Genomic DNA, 16,561 nt, shown 5'->3' with positions numbered 1-16,561 from the left:
GCTGTGGAATGCTCATTTCTTTCCCTTTGACGTCGGGACTCGCTTCTTGTTCTGGCAGTCGCGGGGCATGCGTCTTCAGTGCGCATCTATTGTGTTAACCGAATCCCCACACTTGGTCTCTCCGTGTTTACATTCGCCGAAGCGCCAGCATGACAGGTAGGACTCGCAGTGAAGGTACTTTTTTACTGGTTAACGACTCGAAACTTGGTGCCATTCTCTACCGGTTTCGCCCAATCTATACTTGTGGGTGCTATCCAAGTTAATGCCTCGTTTAAAGAGAAGAGATCGAAACGTTTTGTCGCAGCTGGATGCTTGGGATACCTTAACCTGCAAATTGCTCCAGCTATTCTGTAAGAGGTTAAGGGCTAAATAATTATGCCAGTGAAATCGATATACATCACTATAGCTTTCCGAGTATCCACAGGAAGTCTATTGAATAATCCACAATAATTCCGCGGTATCGCGTGCCTAAGTCAAAATGTGGTCATGAAGCGCACCTTTGTGTGAGACTCTTGATTAAGTTCGGCTCATCTTGTTTTTTTTTTACTCACACCTAATCTAAGTATACGACTGTTTCGCGATTCGCCGCCATCGAAAGATGTTCGCAGTGCTCGTAAATCGAACTCGCACCGTCTAATTTAGCAAAGCGACATCCACAGAACGGCTTACGTCATGAGTGAAGTACTATAATGGACGTAGACCAATGATTTCGTGCATATTTCTTGTGCACCAGTGCATCCAAACCTCAGCACGTGCGGAGCTAAACATTCTCAAAAGTAATTTTGAGAATGTTATTTTATCCTTCTTTTATTATTACTCGTTTATTATTCCGGCGAAAATCATGTCACGGATGCTCAAACATCACAACGAATATGTACCGACAGTGTATCGCTACATTCAAACGGTTTGCCTTCCCAGGATAATATTCGTGGCGCCCAGATGTGAAAGCTTGTGTAAGAGCTCTGTGTGGTTATACTCTACTCCAAACGTGAGCGCGCTTAGAAAATCAATATAGTTACGCCTATTATTCAGAACACAAACCAAACTGTTCATTTAAACAAACGAAAAAATGCACGAGGCACACATTAAATCAATTTGAATGAAGCATTCACTTCAAGGTGTCAAACTCTAGCGACTGGTGATGCCGTTGAATCTCAGTTCGAATAGTTCATTATGTATGGGGAAACAACGCCGCAGTTTCGCTGCGAGCATCGAGCAATAAACGCGATAGCGTGTTGTAATGCTGTTAGGAGCTAACTCTTTTGGGTCCAATTTCACGCTGTTCTACGAAATGCTGCTGAAATCATGTCGTGATTTTTGTATGTAAATCTAGAGATATTATTATCTGTTTCCCACTCCTTGCTATACTATATGGCCCATAGCTATGCTACAGCTTGCCTTCTCACTACCTGCTTTTTTTTCTTCTTTTCTTCCTCTTTCTCCTGACTTGACTAATACTAACCTCCCTTTCTTGCCCCTTTCGCTATACTGTTCTGCGCATGCCTATTGTATATAGATATATATATATATATATATATATATATATATATATATATATATATATATATATATATATATATATATATATATATATATATATATATATATATATCATCGTGGCAATACATGAGCATTCTAGCATACTCGCTTGCAGTGCCGATGACAGGACGAATGAGTGGCATAGGCTTAGCAGGACATTGGTATTTTGAGGTATTTCGCGTGGAGCGAAAGATAAATAAATGTAGTGGAACGTCATCATCGAGTAAACAATAATAAGAGTCCCGCAGTGCTGCACCTGCCTTCTACCCTCTTCTACAGGAGATGTTCAGTGCACTATTTTCTTTGCTGGTTTACGTCATGCGAAAAACAATTATTCATCAATATAAACCATACATCCCCGGGTAGTGCAGACTTTCGATATAACAGGTATCTAAGAATTGTAGAGGAAGCTCTCATAATAATATAAGTTTATGCATGATGCAGATTTCGTGCCCCCCTCTAAAAAAAGTGCGTAATAAAGGGGCCTCCTTCTTCCTCTCTAATGCATGAGCCCCCCTCCCCTCCACGTACGCATGAGGTTGCCCCTCCCTCTGGCCCCCTCGTGCGGACGCCTATAACCATGGCGTCACAAGTGTTCCAACTTTCACACCTAACTATTAATTTATTATGATGTAGTATTACGTCACGTAATATGATGGCGTCGTCACATGACTTCGTCACTTGATCAATAATGGGCCGATCCCCGAGGCAGCGCAAAACCCAACTGGATGCAGAGAGCTTAGAAGGAGGTGGGGAGAGGCGTAAGTCTTTCATCTCTTTAATCTCTATCTGACCACTCCAGTAACAAGTCGCCGCAATGAAAGCTTAACCTTTATGCAGGCCCTGATAAACTCCCCACGCTGTGCCGGCCTGAAAATGAGTACCTCCAGCTTGCTCAACTTTCCTGTACTCGTAACTCACACAATCTCAACATATTGTCACTTATATCTAGAACTGGTTGGTACAAATATGCAAAGCTTCTTTCCTGCAACGGCTTTGCCTGTGTTTGCTCGCGCTTTGACAATGACCAAATTTTGTGTGTGTGTTTGTGTGTGTGTGCTTTGTCTCTACGCTTGGCATGTGATGTTATCACCGCTCCTGCAACGGCCTATAATGGGCTGCAGTATGTATGAATAAAATAAAATAAAATTATTCAAGGGTACATCTTGTAGGTTTCATTCGTATAGCCTATACGCATGCGCTAACGTGTCTTAAATGAACTATCGAATACTTAGCTATAAGTGTGTTTCCGAGGAATGACTCGAATGCTGGTAATGGTAATATGGTAATGGCGTCACTTTGTGCGTAAGCTACGTTCTGAGTTTTAGAGAATGCTTCAACGAAAAACTGAGTATGTGACTATGGCTACAATAAGACATATATTCTACAATAATACATGCACCGACTCGCCCAAGTAAAAGTTCTTATAAGATGTGAATCTCGGCTACAACCTGTTCGCGCTTGAAATCAACTTTGTCCTGTGGGATGTGAGTGCCAGTGCTATAAATGTGATCTCTTCAAAAAATAAAACAAGTTGAAGGAAAGGAAAAAACTAATTAAAAAAAGCAGTGTGGGTACTTTTGTTGTTGTTGTTGTTGTTTGTAATCAGATAGAAGCATATGTAGCCTGCAAGTATTGAAGAAGCAAATCGGTGACCGCATTTCAATGGAGAAAAATGCTATAGCCCAGTGTGCTTAAATTTCGGTGGAAGCTTAAGAACCCCAAGCGGTCAACATCAATATTTCCGGAGCCTTCCACTACAGCGTCTCCTACAATCATATTGTCGTTGTGAGACGAAAGCACTTGCATCTATTATATTACTATTATTAACATTTACCAACGCCCACCTGTTTTAGTTAGTAGAACTTTCGGTGTAGGACACCACATCTTAGTCTTTTTCTTTCACAGCAGATTTTTTTGGCCAGAACTTGAGATGTCTCCTCAAATGCAGAAACTGACCGTCGACGTACAACGTCAACGGCGTCAGCGCCCCTCGGTGTCGGGGACTAGTGATGAAAAAAAATTACACCACGTGATGTGACCACCTTATAATGTCATGACTACGCTACAGTTCTCCGTGGCGTCAACATGACGTGAATGTGACATCATGTGACTTCACAAGATGGTGTGATTTCACATCGCGTAACATCAAGTTCTGTTTACAGCGTTATTTCAGTGCATCATTCTTACAAAGGGAATTCAACTTGTCATCTCTCTTCGTTTTCTTTACTGCGAAAGGGCTAAGGCGGATATTGGACGCGACCATTTCAAGTATTACTTTGCACCCCCTCCCCTCTCTCGTGTCACCGTTTGCAAATAGATTGTATTTAGCTTTGACGAAACGAGGGCAAGTTTCTTGCGTGCTTTCTTGCTCTTGCACATTAATGACAACATAACATGTACAGCGGATGAAATTATTACGACAGTGTGTATACTCTCGAGAGCACTGAGCTCTGCTCGCTACACGCTGCGCTTTCTTTTTCACTGCATGTAGAGCTTCTGGTAACTGTATACCAGAATTATTGTGGACCTGTATTCGTTTGGCCAGATCTTATTCATATAGCGTCATGATTGCCCAACCTCTTCACTTTCAAATGCCTTCGCGTCCTTCTTGTCTTTGTGTGGTTGTTTTGTTCTCGTGCTATAACTATCGTCATGCCATACCAACTAGCCCAAGCTGCCACACTTCCAACTTAGAACCACCGTTATGTTGTAATAATGTACAACCACGTTTTTTTTGTACAATTTATGCTGTACGCGTACTTACCAGATGAGTTGTGCTGTAGATAACCTAGGCTAAGCATCACCAATTAAGCTGGATCAGTTCTTGCAAGCTATATCCTGTCAGGAGCACAGACCTGGTGACATGTCCTTAATGGGGAGCTAGCTAGAGGTACCGGCACCAGGTACGTGCCCTCGCCTTGAGCCGCCTCCTGTAAAAGTAGGTACAGTTACCAAAACAATCAGCGAATGCCTAAGTCGCTCTTGTAGTTAAAATGTACTGGTAGTCTATAGTTCATTGGTCATTATAAAATATAGCTGCCCACACCGGGTAAACAGACGATGCAAAATAAAAAAGACATCGCCAAGCCCTCAAAGTAAACGGGAAGTACATAAAACTATTGAAGTGTATCGCATGCATGTACATAACACAGCGCACACTGTTGATCAAAACAAAACATATGTGTCATGCTCTCGTGAATGTGCAAGTTCGCTTGGCTGTGAGAGAATCCGATTTTGTCGTCACGTGGAAAGCAAACGCCTCAGCTCTTGTGTCATAACTGGAGCATCACTTCCTCCGATTACAGAGAGATGTACCCACCACGGTTAGAATAACCCACCGTGGTTCAGCCTATATAGGTTGATTGATTGATATGTGGGGTTTAACGTCCCAAAACCACTATATGATTATGAGAGACGCCGTAATGGAGGGCTCCGGAAATTTCGACCCCCTGAGGTTCTTTAACGTGCACCCAAATCAGAGCACACGGGCCTACAACATTTTCGCCTCCATCGGAAATGCAGCCGCGGAAGCCGGAATTAAAACCCGCGGCCTGCAGGTCAGCAGCCGAGTACCTTAGCCACTAGACCACCGCGGCCGGGTCAGCCTATATAGGTTGGGTAGCTCGTATGCTGGCCCGCAGATCGCGGCCTTGAATCCCGGCGGCGACTGCCACGATTTCGGGAAAGGCAAAATGCGAGGCCCGTGTGGTTAGATTTAGGTTCACGTCCAAGAATTTTTTTCGAAAATTTTGAGAAATTGTGAAAATTTTCGGCGCTTTCTACTACGGTGTCTCTCATATTTGTTTGTTTGTCTTCTCTCTTGCTGTAAATGCCCTCCTTTTTGGGCTAAAGTATGGGCCTGCAGTATTTCTTAATAAGTAAATATTCTAATCGTGACATTAAACCCAATCCTTCTTACACCTAGATGCAGGGTCTGTCCGCAATGGAACAGACGCGAGGGGCAGCGTCGTGGACAACGCATCGGGTGGGCGGCGCCGTGTGTACCTGGCAGTGACGGCCACGTACTTTGGCACCATTGGCTCGGGACTCACGTACGGGTACTCTTCGCCAGCACTTCCCGACATCCGGCGCACTCTGGACATTAGTGAGGAAGACGCGGGATGGTTCGGTTCCCTCTTGCTCGCCGGCGGCATCGTCGGTGGAGTGTTCTCAGGTCAGGAGCAGTTGTTTTTTGATTTGTTGAAGTATAAGACTATCTAGCGTGTAAAGTGCATGCAGTGAAGCAGAAAGCACTGATCAATTTGCTAAGACATGGTGGGCTGGTTCGTTTATGATAGCTTACGGGAGCTCGTGACAAAACAAGTATGAAATTGGCGCATAAAGATAGAAGTAAACGCTGATCAGCGCTTACGTTTCTGTCTATCTAAAACAATTTTTTTTTAAACCTCATTGGTCTATCGCTAAGTCTATTTCATTCTCGTTTTTGTTGCACGCTTCCATGAGCTATCACTGTTGCACAGAGACTTCAAAAGAAAAAAAGAATGGGCAGATCTCACGTACAGTGGGAATCGATAATACACGAAGCACGAATGAGAAATGTCGATATGTCACTTTAAATTTGGTACAACGTTACGACGTGGAGGTAAACGATGCTGTACATGACTTCCGTGTCAGGATTATCATGTTTACACCAGTCATATATTTTGTCATTCATTGACGTCCCGTAACACCAAATTTGGTATATGTGGAGCTAGCAAAACGGCCACGAGCGCATCATGAAGGGCCCAATATACTCCAATTGACCATTTGCGGAAAAGTGAGCGCCCCCTGTCGTGTAAACAGGAAAGCTTCGCTTTTGGTTAGAAAACAAAACGCTTGTTTTGTTGCTTTAGGACCAAAAACGCAAGCCCGTTACTGAAACAAGAAGGTAAAGGAGAAAAACATTCTGTTGACGTTTGTATACACGGTGTAAAACACGAATTTCTCGCGTTTCAGCCTGAGAAATAACCAAGTGAGGTGATACCTGCACTCCGCTACCTAGACGGTTCGCCAGGCTCATTACGCCTGCTCTTTTAAGAAGAACATTATGTTATACACTTGAAGTTGAACCTTGAAATGTCTGTCGATTAACTATAGATTCAGTGAGGACGGCTTGTGCACCGTCTGTGAGGTACGGTGTTTGCGTGAAAACGGCAGTGTTCGCCGTTACTACGGGTCATATTGATGGAACGCCAGGCTGATGTTTTCCAACCAAAACCAAAACGCCTGTACAGGAACGCTACCTGTGCGGTTACTGCTCATGCGCAGTGGTTTTCCCGCAAATGGTCAATTACGCGTTGACGCGCCTGCACGCTGGGCACAGCGACGCTTGCGTTAGTAAAACGCGAGCACTAGTCTGACGCCAGGCGCGACCGGCGTCCGTGGGCGCGGCCCGACGGCAACCGGCGCGAAATGCGACAAGCTGCATTTCGCGCCGATGCGTTACCCAGACAACACTGCGTCTCCCTCTTTTTCGTTACTGGGAGACGCCGGATGCGCTGAGATGGGCATGCGTCAAAGCAACACAGCGCGGCGCGTGCCTTCGAGTATATGGCAGGACGGGCGCCTGGCGTCGCAACGCCGGCGTGACGCGACGAAATAAACGCTGGTGAGCACGTGCACCGTGTCACGTCGAACTGTATTGGCGCCTTGACAGTGGCATGTAGTCATGTTCTCACATGACACGCATCTCTTGATTATGATGTTTGCACCATGTCACATACCTTCGTCCTCCATTAGCGTCACATAATAAAAAATTTGGCATATGCGAAGCTAGCAAAATGGCCACGAGCGCATCATCAGTGTGGCATGTAGTCATGTTCTTACATGGCACGCATGTCGTGATTATAACGTTTGGATGTGTCATTTACCTATGTCGGCCGTTCGCGTCGCGTAATACCGAGTTTGATACATGTGAAGCTGGCGAAACGGCCGCAAGCGCATCATGAGCGTAGCATGTAGTCATGTTGTTACATGACACGCATCTCATATTTATCATGTTTGCACCAGTACCATATCTTTGTCATCCATTCACGTCCCGTAATACCAAATTTGGTATAGGTGAAGCTAGCGAAATGGCCGCGAGCGCCTCATGAGTGTGGCATGTAGTCATGTTGTTACATGACACGCATGTCATGCTTTTCATGTTAGGGTTGGTCGCTTGTGTTCGCCATGCAATCATGCCATACCATACCAGTTTTTCAACATGCCATGTGAACGAAAGCACCGCAAGAGCTGCAGGACCATGAAATATAAATCATGACATTCATGGCATGTGTGTCATGATTTTCATGTTATGACTGGTCGAATATGCTCTTCATACAGTCATGTTATACCATATCAAGTTTCGTATTGGTACCGTTATCGAAACGGCCAGGAGAGCTAAAAGTCATAGGGGCCTAGGATAGATAGATAGATAGATAGATAGATAGATAGATAGATAGATAGATAGATAGATAGATAGATAGATAGATAGATAGATAGATAGATAGATTATTGATTGATTGATTGATTGATTGATTGATTGATTGATTGATTGATTGATTGATTGATTGATTGATGATTGATTGATAGATACGCTCAAAGTCACCGAAGTTTGCTAAGAAATGCTTCGCATTTAAAAAAAGGGTCATTCGAAATACCTGACTCTCACAAACGCATCACTCCTCCTTTGGAAAGACTTACGTCGCACTGTACATTTCGAAAGAAAGTTTACGGGGGATTTTGTTTTTTTAGGGGCGAAGCTCCTTAGGGCGTGGGCTGTGCGTCCCCTGTAGCCTGTATGTAGCCACCTCTAGTTTAGTTCTTGCAGTGTTCACTAGGTGGCGGTACCGTCCCCTGTATGTAGCCACCTCTAGTTTAGTTCTTGCAGTGTTCACTAGATGGCGGTACCGTCTCCTGTATGTAGCCACCTCTCGTTTAGTTCTTGTAGTGTTTACTAGATGGTGGTACTTGTAGCTGATGATGAAAAGATGCAAGATGTTATAAACTAGAAAGCGGTACTTGTAGTTGATGAAAGACGCGAGATCTTATAAAATAGGAATGATGTCACATATGGCGCGTGTCATTGGTTGAAGGCAATCGTTCGATTTAGTGCGGCGACGTACGCTAGGGGGAGCGATGTAATAAAATCGAGTGGGCGAAATGTAGAGAGGATTCATGGTTTACCAGGTTTACCTCCGGAGCTTCGCCCACTCATCATCATTCACTTCGTGGATATGGCGGAATTTTTTTTTCGTGAAAGCCACATTGTTACTCGATGGAAGAGTCGCTTGCACCATAGACTATTTACACGATATATTTACAACAGCGGTTGCAGAGCACGCTCGCTTGCTTGCTCGCTCTGATTTGCTTTGCTTTGCTTTGTTTGGCTTTGCTTTGCTTGTACCTATGCTGTGGCTCGTACACACTACGGGAGATGGGCTATTAAACCCGTGGTCACTGTAATGGGTAAAAGACAATTTTAAATTTTGGTGAAGAAAAAATAATTATTTGGTCATCTAGGCAATATAAAATTGAACAATCGTCAGCTTACCTACGAATAAAGTAGTTAAAGAATTATATGTGAAATGAATAAATAAATTATACTTCCAAAGAACTAGAATTTCATTTGCAAAAACCTAACAAGCAAACCTTCTTGTGGCTCTTAGGAAATTCGCAAACTACTATGTAGAAGTTGCTGTTGTCGTTGCCCAGAGGAGAGGCCTCAAAGGAAAGGATATTTTCAGAATCGGGAGCAATGCTTAATTTTCTGTATATAGTTTCGAAATGTTTGCTTCTATGGCTTGTGAAACGTCGGCAAGTTAGTAAAAATGATCTTTTTCTGGCTCTTGAGAGTCAAAGCAAAGGGTAGATGGCACCTGACCAGTCCTGTATAAAGAGAAATTAAAAGATGGAATCCGGAATCAAAATTTTGTTCTCAACACTTCCTATTTGCGAGAGGGGCATCATTTATTATTTCAGGCAAAAGAAAGATTACCGTATTCTTAAACTGGTACTCTAAATTCAGCTCAGAGAGCGAGCAACGAGACATCTTCGCTCTCTTCGTCGGGCGCACACGCGCATGGTTCAGGAGCCGTGGCCATGTGCAAGTAGGATAATAACGTCTAGACGTCAACGTCACTGGGAGAAATGTACAGTGACGTGTACAACGAGAGTCTGTGACGTGTAAGATGTCGCTGGCCACTGGCCTGCGGTCAGGATGGAGACGACGAGGTGACAGGATCGATTTTATATGTTACGGGAGTTACCGCATGAAGCACTCGATATAGACCTGTGTACCAAGACAGCAGTTTTTCCGACAGGCCAACGCGACGGGTCAGGGACCACAGCATAACCAAAGAACCGGGATGAAAGTGCACACCCCTGTGTCACCGATCATACCAACACCGTTGGTTCTCAAGGGAGGTCCGAACGCGAGTACGGGCTGTTTCCCGCGCATGCGCAGCTCAGGCAACTGCGTCAAGGGCATATTCACCAGCTGCTGCTGTTGAAGACGGAATGACCGTATCGAGGGGCAAGGTTGTTTCTCGGCCGAACGATAGGGGAAAACATGGAACCGTATCTGTCATGGCGCGAAGAATTGTGGGCAAATGTCACGCTACGGTCCAACAAAGTCAAAGTCAGATTGATTGATTGATTAATTGATTGATTGATTGATTGATTGATTGATATGGGGGTTTAACGTGCCAAAACCACCATATGAATATGAGAGACGCCGTAGTGGAGGGCTCCATAAATTTAGACCTTCTGTGTTTCTTTAACGTGCACACAAAGCTGAGCGCGTGGTTCTACAACATTTTCGCCTCCATCTAAAATGAAGCGCTGCAGCCGGGATTCGATCCCGTAACCTGTGGATAAGCAGCCGAGTACCTTAGCCACTAGACCACCGCGGCAGGTCCCATTCAGAGTAGTCTGAGGAAACATACTCTGCAAGCATATCTGCCCCACCACAGTGGTCTAGTGGCTATAGTATTCGGCTGCTGACCCACTGGTCGCGGGATCGAATCCCGGCTGCGGCGGCTGCATTTTCGATGGAGGCGAAAATGTTGTAGGCCCACGCGCTCAGATTTTGGTGCACGTTAAAGAATCCCAGGTGGTCAAAATTTTCGGAGCTCTCCACTACGGCGTGTCTCGTAATCATATGGTGGTTTTGGCACGTTCAACCCCTCATCTCAAATCAAATTAATTTGCAAGCATATCAGTAAGTGTTCTCTTCATACGCTCTGTGAGGCCGTTTGTCTGCGTATGATGTGACGTAGTGAGCTTGTTTCTCATCGCACATGACTGCAAGATGCCTGCTATGACTTTCGATAGAAAAGTGCAGCCAGTGTTTCTAAGCAGCTGGCGTTAAGCTCCAGGCTGCATGATCACATAAATCTGCCACATCTGTTCCGTGGCTTGTTGAAAGAGCTAGTGTGAAAGTATAGCGCGTGGCGTATTATGTGGCCACAGCTATCCACCCGTTTCCAAATACAAGCAGAGAAAAGGGGCCAAGTAAGTCTGAACCAATGCTGAAAAATGATTCGGACGAAACGTCGAGTGGTTGAAAGCACCCTGCGGGAAGCTTCCACGGTGGTTTGTGGCGCTGACATTTTCACAAGCTACAGCAATACTTCCGACTAAGCGTGCAAGCCCAGTTCAAAAGAAGAGCGAACAGATCCGGTCGTATGTGCGCGAATCAGAATCACAATCGTTTATTTCACATCAAACAAAAAAACAAGTGCAAGTGAGAACATAGAAAAAGGTCACGTAGTCAGACTGAAGTGGGACCTCCTGTATATGATAACATGGTGAATAATACACCCAAAATGTCAATATTAATAATTAATAAAAGCAAAACCTAATATGGTACAAACAAAAAAAAACAAATATCGAAAGAGCATTAACAAAAATTATAGAGAAATGGTGACCGACCGGTGACCAGCTCTGTCCAACATGCCAAGGTGACCAGCAGTCGGAACGTCCTGAAGTTTGTGGAGAACAGTCAAGGGGAGGTGTTTAAGTATAACGAGCAGCGGGGTTGGAAAAAAAAAGGAGTCATGGAATTTATTTATTTATTTATTCATTTGTTTATTTTATTTACAATACTGCCAGTCTCTTACGAGACCAAAGCAGGAGGGCATGAGTTACAGAATACAATGAATGCTAAGTACTTTCCTACAGGCGGCATACAGAACTGTAGTTATTTTAAAATTGGTAATAATAATGTTAGTTACATAGAAACATTAGACATAGGTATTTATGCACTCCAAATATTCACACTTCGGAAGCAGCGAACTGAATCTTTGCTGCATAAAAGAATCAATACAGTTTTATACAGAGAAGGCATTGTGTACACTTATACACCCAAATTAATACTACTGGAAAACAATAATGGAGGTCATGGCTGAAGAAAGCCTTTGTCTCAAAGTATAGTCTCAATTTTTTAAGTGAATTCTGCCAGTGATGGTGCGTTAGTAATGGAGGGATCTAACCTATTCCATTCGCTGATTGACAGGGGGGAAAAGGATTGCTTGAAACAGTCGTTGTTGGAAGCGTATTCTTTGATAGTGTATGCATGTTTATGTCGTAGTGTTCGTGATTCTGCCAAAGATATGTACCTGGATGCATCGATCCGGCTGTGGTTATGCAGAATGTGGTATAGAAATTTGAGACGCGCGATTTTTGCTCTTGTTGCAAGCGTGGGTAGACCGGAGGTTTCTAAAAGGTATTATTTATTTATTTATTTATTTGTTTAATTTATTTATTTATTTATTTATTTATTTATTCATTTATTTATTTATTTATTACTGCAGACCTTTAGGTCCAAGCAGGTGGGCAGTTTCAAGAGGACATAGTTGAAACAATAAGTGGCATAAAAATCGTTTGGGATGAGTGTTTCATGCACTCACAGTGAACGCAAGGAGCGACATAGAAAATTATTTCATAATAACGTATGTACCGGACGAGAGAGAAAAAAAAAGCACACCCCAAATTCATACTTCATATGTTGTGCGATTAAAGTAAAAATAAATACATAATAAATGCAAAACAATAAACACAATAATTTTCACTGTTCAAGCCAAGAAAGTAATGAATACATATGTATACAATAAGTACAGAACATACAAGAAGAAAAAGAAAAAAAAGAAAAACGCTGTGATAAAAGGTCGTTAACCTGGATTTGCAAGACAATACTATTTAGAGTGAAGGAGAAATATATTATATGAGCATGCCTGAGTTGTTTTATTCCAATATGAGACCGTGCGTGGAAAATATGAGTACATATAAGCGTCTGTCCTGCAGAAATTAGGTGTTAGAGATTTGGCGTGATGATGCCTTGTGGGTCTGATTGATAACAATATCAGGTACAACGATGGGTCAATCGCAAGTTTGTGGTTCAGAAGAAGAGAAAGAAGGTCAATTCTTATCTGTTTTTGACGTGTGCTAAGAAGGGAAATGCTATTGGCTTTCATTATTTCAGGAGAGTCGACTCGTAAGAACTTGTCAAAAATGAACCAGACGGCTTTCCTCTGTATTCTTTCCAGGTACTTGATGTTAGTTCGAGTGTATGGGCCCCATATTGCACTTGCGTATTCTAATTTAGGTCTTATCAAAGAATAGTAGGCCAGTAATTTAACATTGCTTGGGGCATTGTGAAGCTCATGTTTTAGAAAGCAGAGCTTTTTGAATGCAGAAGAGGAAATAATATTGATATGTTTATTCCCCGATAAGGTAGTTGTTATTGTAACACCTAAGTATTTATAGCTATCGACTTGCCTAAGTGGCGAAGAACCAAGCTGGTAAGTAAAAGGCAGGGGTGCTTTTTTACGCGTTATAGGGAGCAGTACGGTTTTATCGGCGTTCAAAACCATTCCCCATTTTTCGCACCACTGCCATACGTTATTTAAACTGCTATTTAACTCATCTTGATTATCGGGAAAAAATTTCTTTGAATTTCTTTGAAATTTCTAAGGGAGAAGCTTCTTCTAGCTGACCGTAGTTAGTGCGATGTTGCAATAAGCTGTCATCATCGGGCCGACACGTGCATTCGTCGTCGTTTTCTTCATCTCGGCAATTTTCCAAGTTTGGGCTAATTCTAAAATGTAGCTAAACAACGTCTTACAACGCTTGATCAAACCAACATTTAAAAAGGGGCTTCTCGAGTGATTTTTGAGGCCATCACACTGTTATCTGTAATAAAAGGGTAAAATTGTGCAACCCCTTTTTCTTTGGGAAATGGACAGCCCTTCTGGTCGCATACTTCTCACCACTGTTGTTATCAACGTTCAATAAAAGTTATCACTTGCAGCATGCATTAGTACAAGTACGGTAAAGTAGTCCAGAAAGCTGTCCCTCTCTCAATCAAATACGACCAAGAGTGGTCAATATAGTATACCCTTATGGGAAGTACCGCAGGTCGTCCATGTAGAAGGAACACTGACGTCACTTTTTTTTCTACCCCACAGGGCAGCTGCTAAACCTGATAGGCCGCAAGGGATCCACGGTAGTTGCGGCTGCATTGTTCGCGGCCGGTTGGATACTGCTCGCCTCCGCCAACTCTAAGGGTCTCCTCTTTTCTGGCCGCTTCCTTACTGGTGCAGGAGTGGCCGTAATGTCCGCAACGTCCTCGGTGTTCGTGGCTGAGGTGGCTCCTACCAGCCTGCGGGGAGCGCTGAACACGGGCTGCAACTTCATACTCGCTCTGGGAATCTTCGTGGGCTACGTCTTGGGCAAGTGGCTCAACTACCAGTGGCTCGCCGCAGCCAGCTTAGTTCCAGCTGTCATCAGTGGTCTCTCTTTTTTGCTCTACGTTCGGGAGTCGCCATTGTGGCTCCTGCAAAAGGGGCGCCGCAAAGAGGCCATGGAAGCGTTGCAGTTTTACCGGGACTCGCACGTAGAAAATGAGTTCAAGGCGATGGAAAGCAGTGTCACCAACGTGTCCTCAGGCCTCGCTCTCGGCGACTTGACGCAGCCTTACATCTACAAGTCTTTTCTGTGCGCCCTTCTTTCCCTATTCATGCAGCAAGTGTCAGTCGTCAATATTCTTCTCTTTTTCGCCCAAGACATTTTCCGAGAAGCCGGGGTCGCCATGGCTCCCGACGACTGCACGATCGTTGTTGGTGGAATACTGGCGTTATTCTTCCTGGTCGCCACCCTGCTTGCTGACAGAGCAGGGCTCAAGCTTCTCTTCGTATTTTCTACCGCACTCTCTGCAGCCAGTCTAGCAGCGCTGGGCCTGTGCTTCCACCTGAAAGACGTCAATGGCCAAAGCTTTCTGGACAACTACAGTTGGCTTCCATTGGTGTCTATTGTGCTGTACTTTATTGGTTACTCCCTTGGGCTCGGCCCATTGCCCTTTGTGTTCGTCGGAGAACTGATACCTTTGAAGGCCAAAGGCATTGCTACCTCTGTGTGCGTCGTCCTCTTCTACAGCTTTGGCTTCCTCATAACAAAGACGTTTGCAGACTTAGTGCACCTAGTAGGCACTGGAGCCGCATATTGGTTCTATGGCTCACTACTGGCCGTAACGTTTCTTGCATTTTTAGTACTTGTACCCAATACTAAAGGGAAGACACTCGATGAAATTGAAGAAATTTTCGGCAAGAAAGTCGTACCCACACAGCTGTACAGTATGAATGAGTTAGTAACCTACCATCTCTAAAAGGCCATCTAACAAGTTTCAAACTCTATAGCAATCTTCACACGAAGCACGGCTTCTATAGCTTAGTGGAGGGACGTAGCGGCACGAATTGTGTCTACATAGTCCCAGCATCTCCTTGTTTTATGTTTAACAAGAACTGATAGCCGTGAGTGCAGTCAGCTTCTACAGGTCTAGCTGCTATCGTTACAGCTCCGAAACTTGACTTTCTTTTTACTTAGGATTGCTGCAGATGTAAACAACGTGATGTAATTGCAGTGGCACTTCATTATCAGCAGGTGCTATTAATAGATTTTTCTACAGACCACGCCTTAGAACCCTCACCTTTCTCCCTATTGGTGCTGAAGATACTGGAAGCGTTGTTGCAATTTATAGCTGTGCGAAAAATATGAGTCCTAATAATATGAACGTAAGTGAATTGTATAGAAAGGTTGTGCCATTGCGAAATGTTTGAGCCATTCGCTTCAGATCAAGCCCACTCTGCATCGTGTTCGTGCTGTAGGCGAGCAAGCAACAGATGGTCCATTGGGGCCAAGGAATAAATCGCCCGGGATTACCTGATTTTCTGGAGAGATCAATGCTACTCTAGCTATTCTGGAATTGGCCTGTGAATTAACGGACAAGGTGCATAGAGCTGTTTGCGTAATGCCTACTGTTTGCTTTTGTGTGCGCAATATTCGTGGCATACAGCGTCATCCGATGACATTAGTGACACACGTAATGCGAAACGGTGTAGCCCCACCGTGGTGTTCTAGGGTACTCGGCTACTGACCCGCAGGTCGTGGGATCGAATCCCGGCTGCGGCGGCTGCGTTCTACATGGAGGCGAAAAGGCTGTATGCCTGTGTGCTCCAGTTTGGGTGCACGTGAAAGAACCTCATGTGGTAGAATTCCGGAGCCCTTCACTACGGCGTCTCTCATAAACATATGGTGGTTTCGGGACGTTAAACCCCACATATCATCATCATGCGAAACGGTGTATGGAGCAGAAGCACTAAACGTTTGCTTTTGGATACTTACAAATGCCAACATTCTTCATCTCCTAGTAGAAGTCAGATGCATCCCAAATATTATTCATACTTAAACTGCGCTTTCAAGTTCGTGTAATAAGTGCAGCTCAAGTTTGAGTATTATGTCGCACCAACTAGCCAAACAACACACACTTCTCGTGTCCCGAATACACCTGCTTACATTTTCAGTAACCTTGAATTTGAATGATTGTAGATTGTACTTGTGCGATGGGTGCCACGAGCTGGAATAAGACAGAAAAAAAGCCCCAATAAAGTAAAGTGCTTAACGCTTAAGTTCTCCATAGCTTCACCCATTCAATACACGTGAAGTATGGCACTATATGAGCACTGCACTGAAGTCAGGCTGC

At 44.0% G+C, this 16,561-nt stretch overlaps 1 protein-coding gene across 1 annotated transcript; it reads left to right on the top strand.

The window, feature by feature from the left end:
- Window positions 1-6: 6 nt before the first annotated feature.
- LOC119172128 (facilitated trehalose transporter Tret1) lies at window positions 7-16,497 on the top strand. Its single transcript, XM_037423134.2, has 3 exons — window positions 7-156; window positions 5,468-5,716; window positions 13,992-16,497. The coding sequence occupies exons 1-3, from the start codon at window positions 150-152 to the stop codon at window positions 15,185-15,187; spliced, it is 1,452 nt and encodes a 483-aa protein (XP_037279031.2). The 5' UTR covers window positions 7-149; the 3' UTR covers window positions 15,188-16,497.
- The last annotated feature ends 64 nt before the right edge of the window (window positions 16,498-16,561 follow it).

This window comes from Rhipicephalus microplus, chromosome 4, assembly GCF_043290135.1.
Source record: "Rhipicephalus microplus isolate Deutch F79 chromosome 4, USDA_Rmic, whole genome shotgun sequence".
Lineage (NCBI taxonomy): Eukaryota > Metazoa > Arthropoda > Arachnida > Ixodida > Ixodidae > Rhipicephalus > Rhipicephalus microplus.
Note: the sequence above shows the minus strand (reverse complement) of the source record. Positions and strands in the feature narration are given on the sequence as shown.

Excerpts from the sequence above, each read along its gene's own strand:
- LOC119172128 (XM_037423134.2), top strand. Across the intron at positions 5,717-13,991 it reads CGTCGGTGGAGTGTTCTCAG|GGCAGCTGCTAAACCTGATA; the intron begins GTCAGGAGCAGT and ends TCTACCCCACAG.